At 45.7% G+C, this 11110-nt stretch overlaps 1 protein-coding gene across 1 annotated transcript in view; it reads left to right on the top strand.

The window, feature by feature from the left end:
* The first annotated feature begins 1100 nt into the window (after window positions 1-1100).
* Window positions 1101-11110, top strand: part of LOC138520890 (adenosine receptor A3-like) — a 40181-nt gene continuing 30171 nt past the window's right edge. Inside the window, exon 1 of the mRNA XM_069633307.1 lies at window positions 1101-1851. Coding sequence (XP_069489408.1) covers window positions 1502-1851 — 350 coding nt within the window. The 5' untranslated portion in view covers window positions 1101-1501. The remainder of the gene's footprint in view (window positions 1852-11110) is intronic.

The following is an 11110-nucleotide window of genomic DNA, read 5'->3' as shown; positions in this document are numbered from 1 at the left end:
GGTGATGGTCGCTGTTTCACCAGGGTGCTGTTTTCAGTTACGGGGGATGATCCGTAGTACCGCTGGTGTGCTGCCTTGAGTTACGGGGGACAGGATGCAGTATCGCAGGAGTGCCACTTGAAGTTAGATGTGATGGTGCGCTGTTTCGCTGGGGTGTTGCCTTGGGTTACGGAGGACAGCATGTAGTATCGCTGTGGTGCGGCCTTGAGTTACGGGGCTCAGTATGCAGTATCACCCAGGTTCCGCTTGAAGTTAGGGGTGACAGTCCGCCATTCCGCCAGGGTGCTGGATGGTGGACCAAAGTTTGTACTTTGGCAGTGGTTTTTTGTCTCATGGGGGAGTGTTGATTTTCTTTGTGCCTCGGGTAACTTTGCGCTTTGCAATCCATGAATATGCGGGATGCGTAAAAAAACGTTTATGCGCAAGTAGGCGCAAACGCGCTAAGTACTCTGCAGGGACTTTGCACTTTTTCTATGAATCAGCCCCATTGTGTCCTTGCCTCAGGTTCACCAGACCACAGTCTGTTGGAGGGACTTGAGAGGCGCTTGGGCTGTCCTGAAAACCAACAACACAACACAACTGCGAAGCCTATAGATAAAGTGACACCAGTTAAAACATATAAACGTATAAACATATAAACGCACTAAGAAATACAAATCCTCAATTGAGAGGGGATGTAACACAGAGCAAGCAGCAGATTCCCTGCAAATTAACTCGTACAACTAGCAGCCATTTTACGATTTGAAAAAATGAAGTCATATATATGGTTTAGAAAGAATGGAACAGCCTTTTGTGAACACAAAATAATCAACGAATTGCAAAGTTTCTGTGACAGAATCAGGGTCTAGACTTAAGGGTAAAGCTGGAGACAAAATATCATATGTTGTGTTAATAAGCTTTTATACTTCGCCATATCATCACTCTAGTGGTATGTGGGAAAAAGCAGGCAGGGTCGGCAAGGCTTCCATTGATACTGGCTTCGTGTATGGGCTCTGTAAGCCCTCCCCCTCCAGATCAGCCCTCACTCTGAGGAAACGGTAGTTCCTGTTCTAGATAAGGTGGAAGTCGCTTAATAGAGAAAGGCACTGGCAAGCAAACTCCACACCATGGCATGATGCCGGGCAGAGATCATGCGAAGCACAGGTTGCAGGTGCTGCAAAGAACACACTGCCACCAACTGGTACTGGCAAGCCCTCCTCAAAGCTGGTATTGCATGATATGTTTAGATGATAAAGCACCAGGTTTGGCTTGAACCTTCCTCGATTCAGGCACAAAGCAACCTTGCTGACTGAATATCTATTTGGAGTTGCAACGCTCAGTTATCTGCAGAAGATGTCTTTTGAGTGACCTTCACCTTTGACGCTGTGGCGTTCTTGGCTTGGCTACGTTGCACAATAAGAAACAATTTCCTTCCTCATACCACCTACTCAGAGATATGAAAACAGGGTGTGGTGGACTCCTTCTGTTACGCCACACGTAGCGCGATCCCGCCTCGCCGAGCATGGCCAACAGCACGTCAAGTGAAAATGCTCATCAAGTGGTCTGCATCACAGTGGAAGCTGTCATTGCGGTGTGTGCAGTGTTGGGCAACGCACTGGTCATCGGGGTGGTGAAGCGCAACCGGTGCCTGAGGAACGTTACTTTCTGCTGCATCGTCTCCTTGGCCCTGGCTGATATGTCTGTGGGTTTGGTCGTGATCCCGATTTCCATCGTGGTCAAACTTGGGGTCCGGACCCATTTCTTCTCCTGCCTCTTCATGTGCTGCAACCTCATTGTGTTCACCACCGCCTCAATCCTCTCGCTCCTGGCGATTGCCGTCGATAGGTACTTGAGGATCAAGATGCCAACCAGGTAAATTGATCAATGATAGATCAGGGCTTGCCTTTCTCATAATTTGTCTAGATTATACTCAATTGCGCATTTTTTGCACTCAAGGGTTTGTGGGTCTAGGCAGCGAAGACATGGGGGTCTTGTGGGTGAGCGAGCAATAGAGATTAAGAACTTCTTTTTTTACTTACTGAATAGGTGGGATCTGATCAGAAATGTAGCCTCGCTCGACCCAATTTACAACACATTTTCAGTTGCAATATAATAATAGCCAAATGTTGTTCATTTTCAAATGTCTGGCAATGTTTTGCAAATGCCACTTAGAGGATGCAGAACTAGGAATTTTACCAATCCAGCCCTTGCTTTAGTTTATGTCATTTACAAAAAATGAAGACAATTTGGGATCATTGAGAACAAACATTGGGCTTCATTCTAAATCGGCCGGTCTAGTAAAAACGTGCCAGTATTCGTGGATAGCGGCACTTTACTGAACCGGCTGACTATGGGTTTGCCGGTGGGGCGACTGCGCTGCCTCCAGCTACAAGCTGGTGGTAAGGCAGATGCCCTACTGGGAAAAAAAAGCCCTGGTGGCGGTAATGACGGCAAATCCCCTCATGGAGTACTACATGAACAGGGATTTAAAGCGTCACTCTGCAATTCGAAATCCGGTGGCAAGCTTGGAGTGAGTTTGTTTGTCTCCCAACAGAGGCTCATAATTCTATACGTTCTTACACGTATTCCAAATAAGAAAATGACACGAAATCAGGTAGGACGAGCTTTTGCACCCTATTTAGATATTTTAGACAGTACATATTCCAAAGCAAGTTAACTGAAGCGCACCTTTTGTTTTGTCTTTCTTTCTACCATGGGGCGAATCGATTGTATCAACAACGTATAGTATGTGCTGCATTACACATTACCGGTTTATCATGTTGATGTTGTTTGTTTATTTTGTATAAATTATGCATCCCATTTAAACAGTGAGAGCCTTATTGAGCTAGATATTGCCCATATACAGCCCTGATGAAGGTTTTTCCGAAATGCATTGGCAAATGTATATTTATGGCAGCCTGAGATGATCGCTCAACTTTGTACATTGAAAATAAGCACTACTTGGAGAAAACACAACAGGAATGTGAATAAACATTTCCTGTTATACATATATGGACTCAATATTTGCTTAAAGAGATTTAATACTGAAGAAAATCTGTTTTGAAATCCTCGTTTGAAATTTACAGCCCCTCGGATCGGGGGCCAACTGTGAAGCGCCAGTTTTAATAAGGTGTAGTCACCTTATTTGTTCTTTTTTGTATTTATGTGGTCCTTGTGCAACGGGGCCAGTTTGGGATGGCAGCTCCAGGTTAAAACATCAAAATAATTGTTGAAGCAACTACCTAAATTTACTACAAATGGATTAACAGTGTGGTGCTCACCACTCCCCCCCTTATTAAAGCTTGGAGTGAGGCCCATTGATTGGGTTGTTACAAACACCTGCCCTTCTTCCCATCAAACAATAATGCGAGCCACAAGTACTGTTAGTTTGTCAAATATGTCCGCTTAATTATGTTTTATTTATTTTCAATGTACAGCTTTGTATTTCTAGACTTAACTCTCATGACTAAGGAGGATGGATAAACTGTCTATCGAGTACATTTTTGGAAAAGCTACTTCACAGATTTGTCAAATCACCCTTAGCTCTCCCCCTCTGAGCTCTGTCATCACCTCATGCACCCAGGCACCTCCTTCCCTTTGCTCTGCTCCCCACACAACCATACTTTTAATCTCCCCGCGGTGCATCCTGTATGTACAGCACTCCGTTTCTTCCAGTTTGCACTTTATAAATCCCATTGCATATGCATGTAAATAGATAGGCGGAGACATACTTCATTTCAAATCCCAGCTTCCTGACTACACCGAGCTGTGTGATCCTGCGCCCAAAGCGTCCATCTCCCTCTAACCGCCTTCACTGCGCTGATAAAAGCAACTCTAAACAGGACTGAACCCAGTCACCATATAGAATATCAAAATTTATCATTGAATTCAAAGCATTTTGAACTGTAGTCTGCAGGAAAGGTTTCATTTAATACCTATTCAAAAGCTAGCTCTTTAATTGAAGGGTTTCACGGCAGGAAGCAGGAGAACAAATGCATCTGTCTATACATGACACCTCCTTCTATATGTAGCTTTCTTGTTCATGTTAGTATGTGCGATACGTTGTCTATGGCATTGTGATGCACACAATGGTGTAATTGTGCCCCGGAGTGTACAAGTACTTCATAGAAGCAGCATAAGCCATGAATCCTTCATTTGCATAGTCTGCATAGACCATTCTTTTTAGAGGCAGTTTAGTTGCACGAAGCAGAAATGATGTTTCCGGCACGTGTTCCTCGTGTGCCAACAATATCACCCGGTTCTATGCCTGCGTGAGATTTCCCTATGCAAAAAGAGGATTCCTGTGGAATCTGCCTGTTTTCAGGGTTCTTTGGCATAATCCTGACTGTTGAAGGCTTCACCGAAAAAAAACAGATTTTAGGCCAATTTTGTGCAGTCTTCAAGGCTGGGATCATGACAATTTGAGGGATTCTCCCCACCGCATCCACGCCCCCAACTCTTTGACTCAGGGATTTTCAACCCTGAACCCTACTTCACCCCCCGCTACTTCCTTTCCCCACCACATGCATTGCGCCCAGTGCCCCCCAAATCCAACCACAACTGGAATCTGAAGCGGTGCTCTAACCACATTTATAGCATCTCTAGGAAGTTGGAGGAATCTGGAGTGGTGGGCTAATCACAGTTATAGCATCTCTAGGAAGTGGGAGGAATCTGGAGTGGCGCTCTAACCCATTTATAGCATCTCTGGGAAGTGGGAGGAATCTGGAGTGGTGGACTAATCACAGTTATAGCATCTCTAGGAAGTGGGAGGAATCTGGAGTGGTGCTCTAACCCATTTATAGCATCTCTAGGAAGTGGGAGGAATCTGGAGTGGTGGACTAATCACAGTTATAGCATCTCTAGGAAGTGGGAGGAATCTGGAGTGGTGCTCTAACCACATTTATAGCATCTCTAGGAAGTGGGAGGAATCTGGAGTGGTGAGCTAATCGCAGTTATAGCATCTCTAGGAAGTGGGAGGAATCTGGAGTGGTGGGCTAATCACAATTATAGCATCTCTAGGAAGTGGGAGGAATCTGGAGTGGTGGGCTAATTACAGTTATAGCATCTCTAGGAAGTGGGAGGAATCTGGAGTGGTGGGCTAATCACAATTATAGCATTTCTAGGAAGTGGGAGGAATCTGGAGTGGTGGGCTAATCTCAATTATAGCATCTCTAGGAAGTGGGAGGAATCTGGAGCGGTGGGCTAATCACAATTATAGCATTTCCAGGAAGTGGGAGGAATCTGGAGCGGTGGGCTAATCACAATTATAGCATCTCTAGGAAGTGGGAGGAATCTGGCATGGTGGGCTAATCACAATTATAGCATCTCTAGGAAGTGGGAGGAATCTGGAGCGTTGGGCTAATCACAATTATAGCCTCTCTAGGAAATGGGAGGAATCTGGAGTGGTGGGCTAATCACAATTATAGCATCTCTAGGAAGTGGGAGGAATCTGGAGTGATGCTCTAATCACAATTATAGCCTCTCTACGAAGTGGGAGGAATCTGGAGCGGTGTGCTAATCCCAATTATAGCATCTCTAGGAAGTGGGAGGAATCTGGAGCGGTGGGCTAATCTCAATTATAGCATCTGTAGGAAGTGGGAGGAATCTGGAGCGGTGGGCTAATCACAATTATAGCATCTCCAGGAAGTGGGAGGAATCTGGAGCGGTGGGCTAATCACAATTATAGCATCTCTAGGAAGTGGGAGGAATCTGGCATGGTGAGCTAATCACAATTATAGCATCTCTAGGAAGTGGGAGGAATCTGGAGTGATGCTCTAATCACAAGTATAGCCTCTCTAGGAAGTGGGAGGAATCTGGAGCGGTGGGCTAATCCCAATTATAGCTTCTCTAGGAAGTGGGAGGAATCTGGAGCAGTGGGCTAATCGCAATTATAGCCTCTCTAGGAAGTGGGAGCAATCTGGAACGGTGGGCTAATCACAATTATAGCATCTCTAAGAAGAGGGAGGAATCTGGAGTGGTGGGCTAATCACAATTATAGCATCTCTAGGAAGTGGGAGGAATCTGGAGTGGTGGGCTAATCACAATTATAGCATCTCTAGGAAGTGGGAGGAATCTGGAGTGGTGCTCTAATCACAATTACAGCATCTCTAGGAATTAGGAAGAATCGGGAGTGGTGGGCTAATCACAATTATAGCATCTCTAGGAAGTGGGAGGAATCTGGAGTGGTGCTCTAATCACAGTTATAGCATCTCTAGGAATTGGGAAGAGTCTGGAGTGGTGGGCTAATCACAATTATAGCATCTCTAGGAAGTGGGAAGAATCTGGAGTGGTGAGCTAATCACAGTAATAGCATCTCAAGGAAGCAGGAGGAATCTGGAGTGGTGGGCTAATCACAGTTATAGCATCTCTAGGAAGCGGGAGGAATCTGGAGTGGTGGGCTAATCACAATTATAGCGTCTCTAGGGAGCGGGAGGAATCTGGAGTGGTGGGTTAATCAAAGTTATAGCATCTCTAGGAAGTGGGTGGAATCTGGAGTGGTGGGCTAATCACAGTTATAGCATCTCTAGGAAGTGGGAGGAATCTGGAGTGGTGGGCTAATCACAGTTATAGCATCTCTAGGAAGTGGGAGGAATCTGGAGTGGTGGGCTAATCACAGTTATAGCATCTCTAGGAAGTAGAAGGGATCTGGAGTGGTGTGCTAATCACAGTTATAGCATCTCTGGGAAGTGGGAGGAATCTGGAGTGGTGGTCTAATCACAATTATAGAATCTCTGGGAAGTGGGAGGAATCTGGAGTGGTGGGCTAATCACAGTTATAGCATCTCTAGGAAGTGGGAGGAATCTGAAGAGGTGGGCTAATCACAGTTATAGCATCTCTAGGAAGTGGAGGAATCTGGAGTGATGCTCTAATCACAGTTATAGCATCTCTAGGAAGTGTGAGGAATCTGGAGTGGTGGGCTAATCACAGCTATAGCATCTCTAGGAAGTGGCAAGAATCTGGAGAGATGGGGTAATCACAGTTATAGCATCTCTAGGAATTGGGAGGAACCTGGAGAGATGGGCTAAACACAGTTATAGCATATCTAGGAAGTGGGAGGAATCTGGTGAGATGGGCTAATCACAGTTGTAGCATCTCTAGGAATTGGGAAGAATCTGGAGTGGTGGGCTAATCACAATTATAGCATCTCTAGGAAGTGGGAAGAATCTGGAGTGGTGAGCTAATCACAGTAAGAGCATCTCAAGGAAGCGGGAGGAATCTGGAGTGGTGGCCTAATTACAGTTATAGCATCTCTAGGAAGGGGGAGGAATCTGGAGTGGTGGGCTAATCACAATTATAGCGTCTCTAGGGAGCGGGAGGAATCTGGAGTGGTGGGTTAATCAAAGTTATAGCATCTCTAGGAAGTGGGTGGAATCTGGAGTGGTGGGCTAATCACAGTTATAGCATCTCTAGGAAGTGGGAGGAATCTGGAGTGGTGGGCTAATTACAATTATAGCCTCTCTAGGAAGTGGGAGGAATCTGGAGTGGTGGGCTAATCACAGTTATAGCATCTCTAGGAAGTAGAAGGGATCTGGAGTGGTGTGCTAATCACAGTTATAGCATCTCTAGGAAGTCAGAGGAATCTGGAGTGGTGGGGTAATCACAGTTATAGCATCTCTAGGAAGTGGGAGGAATCTGGAGAGGTGGGCTAATCACAGTTATAGCATCTCTAGGAAGTGTGAGGAATCTGGAGTGATGCTCTAATAACAGTTATAGCATCTCTAGGAAGTGTGAGGAATCTGGAGTGGTGGGCTAATCACAGTTATAGCATCTCTGGGAAGTGGGAGGAATCTGGAGAGATGGGCTAATCACAGTTATAGCATCTCTAGGAAGTGGGAGGAATCGGGAGAGATGGGCTAATCACAGTTATAGCATCTCTAGGAAGTGGGAGGAATCTGGAGTGATTCTCTAACCACAGTTATGGCATCTCTGGGAAGTGGGAGGAATCTGGAGTGGTGGTCTAATCACAATTATAGCATCTCTGGGAAGTGGGAGGAATCTGGAGTGGTGGGCTAATCACAGTTATAGCATCTCTAGGAAGTGGGAGGAATCTGAAGAGGTGGGCTAATCACAGTTATAGCATCTCTAGGAAGTGGAGGAATCTGGAGTGATTCTCTAAACACAGTTATAGCATCTCTAGGAAGTGTGAGGAATCTGGAGTGGTGGGCTAATCACAGCTATAGCATCTCTAGGAAGTGGGAAGAATCTGGAGAGATGGGCTAATCACAGTTATAGCATCTCTAGGAATTGGGAGGAACCTGGAGAGATGGGCTAAACACAGTTATAGCATATCTACGAAGTGGAGGAATCTGGAGTGATGCTCTAATCACAGTTATAGCATCTCTAGGAAGTGTGAGGAATCTGGAGTGGTGGGCTAATCACAGCTATAGCATCTCTAGGAAGTGGGAAGAATCTGGTGAGATGGGCTAATCACAGTTATAGCATCTCTAGGAAGTGGGAGGAATCTGGAGAGATGGGCTAATCACAGTTATAGCATCTCTAGGAAGTGGGAGGAATCTGAAGAGGTGGGCTAATCACAGTTATAGCATCTCTAGGAAGTGGAGGAATCTGGAGTGATGCTCTAATCACAGTTATAGCATCTCTAGGAAGTGTGAGGAATCTGGAGTGGTGGGCTAATCACAGCTATAGCATCTCTAGGAAGTGGGAAGAATCTGGTGAGATGGGCTAATCACAGTTATAGCATCTCTAGGAAGTGGGAGGAATCTGGAGAGATGGGCTAATCACAGTTATAGCATCTCTAGGAAGTGGGAGGAATCTGGAGAGATAGGCTAATCACAGTTATAGCATCTCTAGGAAGTAGGAGGAATCTGGAGAGATGGGCTAATCACAATTATAGCATCTCTAGGAAGTGGGAGGAATCTGGAGTGATGCTCTAGCCACAGTTATAGCATCTCTAGGAAGTGGGAGGACTCTGGAGAGATGGGCTAATCACAGTTATGACATCTCCAGGAAGTGGGAGGAATCTGGAGAGATGGGCTAATCACAATTATAGCATCTCTAGGAAGTGGGAGGAATCTGGAGTGATGCACTAACCACAGTTACAGCATCTCTAGGAAGTGGGAGGAATCTGGAGTAGTGGTCTAATCACAATTATACTATCTCTAGGAAGTGAGAGGAATCTGGAGTGATCAGCTAATCACAATTATAGCATCTCTAGGAAGTAGGAGAAATCTGGAGTGGTGGGCTAATCCCAATTACAGCCTCTCTGGGAAGTGGGATGAATCTGGAGTGGTGGGCTCATCACAGTTATAGCATCTCTAGAAAGTGGGAGGAATTTGGAGTGGTGGGCTAATCACAGTTATAGCTTCTCTAGGAATTGGGAGGAATCTGGAGTGGTGGCCTAATCACATTTATAGCATCTCTAGGAAATGGGAGGAATCTGGATCAGTGCGCTAATCACAATTATAGCATCTCTAGGAAATGGGAGGAATCTGGATCAGTGCGCTAATCACAATTATAGCTTCTCTAGGAAGTCGGAGGAATCTGGAGTGATGCTCTAATCACAATTATAGCCTCTCCACGAAGTGGGAGGAATCTGGAGCGGTGGGCTTATCCCAATTATAGCATCTCAAGAAAGTGGGAGGAATCTGGAGCGGTGGGCTAATCCCAATAATAGCCTCTCCATGAAGTTGGTGGAATCTGGACCGGTGGGCTAATCACAATTATAGCATCTCTAGGAAATGGGAGGAATCTGGATCAGTGCGCTAATCACAATTATAGCTTCTCTAGGAAGTCGGAGGAATCTGGAGTGATGCTCTAATCACAATTATAGCCTCTCCACGAAGTGGGAGGAATCTGGAGCGGTGGGCTTATCCCAATTATAGCATCTCAAGAAAGTGGGAGGAATCTGGAGCGGTGGGCTAATCCCAATAATAGCCTCTCCATGAAGTTGGTGGAATCTGGACCGGTGGGCTAATCCCAATTATAGCATCTCTAGGAATTGGGAGGAATCTGGAGCGGTGGGCTAATCACAATTGTAGCATCTCTAGGAAGTGGGAGGAATCTGGAGCGGTGGGTTAATCACAATTATAGCATCTCTAGGAAGTGGGAGGAATCTGGAGCGGTGGGCTAATCACAATTATAGCATCTCTAGGAAGTGGGAGGAATCTGGAATGGTGGGCTAATCACAATTATAGCATCTCTAGGAAGTGGGCGGAATCTGGAGTGTTGGGCTAATCACAATTATAGCCTCTCTAGGAAATGGGAGGAATCTGGAGTGGAGGGCTAATCACAGTTATAGCATCTCTAGGAAGTGGGAGGAATCTGGAGTGATGCTCTAATCACAATTATAGCCTCTCTATGAAGTGCGAGGAATCTGGAGCGGTGGGCTAATCCCAATTATAGCATCTCTAGGAAGTGGGAGGAATCTGGAGCGGTGGGCTAATCACAATTATAGCCTCTCTAGGAAGTGGGAGGAATCTGGAGCGGTGGGCTAATCACAATTATAGCATCTCTAGGAAGTGGGAGGAATCTGGAGTGGTGGGCTAATCACAATTATAGCATCTCTAGGAAGTGGGAGCAATCTGGAGTGGTGGGCTAATCACAATTATAGCATCTCCAGGAAGTGGGAGGAATCTGGAGTGGTGCTCTTATCACAATTATAGCATCTCTAGGAATTGGGAAGAATCAGGAGTGGTGGGCTCATCACAATTATAGCATCTCTAGGAAGTGGGAGGAATCTGGAGTGGTGCTCTAATCACAGTTATAGCATCTCTAGGAAGTGGGAGGAATCTGGAGTGATGCTCTAATCACAGTTATAGCATCTCTAGGAAGTGTGAGGAATCCAGAGTGGTGGGCTAATCACAGTTATAGCCTCTCTAGGAAGTGGGAGGAATCAGGAGAGATGGGCTAATCACAGTTATGGCATCTCTAGGATTTGGGAGGAATATAGAGAGGTGGGCTAATCACAGTTACAGCATATCTAGGAAGTGGGAGCAATCTGGAGAGATGGGCTAATCACAAATATAGCATCTCTGGGAAGTGGGAGGAATCTGGAGTGATGCTCTAACCACAGTTATAGCATCTCTAGGAAGTGGGTGGACTCTGGAGAGATGGGCTAATCACAATTATAGCATATCTAGGAAGTGAGAGGAATCTGGAATGATGCTCTACC

The sequence above is a fragment of the Ambystoma mexicanum genome, chromosome 13 (genome assembly GCF_040938575.1).
Source record: "Ambystoma mexicanum isolate Mex_15411 chromosome 13, UKY_AmexF1_1, whole genome shotgun sequence".
Classification (NCBI taxonomy): domain Eukaryota; kingdom Metazoa; phylum Chordata; class Amphibia; order Caudata; family Ambystomatidae; genus Ambystoma; species Ambystoma mexicanum.
This window is presented reverse-complemented; position numbering and strand designations above follow the sequence as displayed.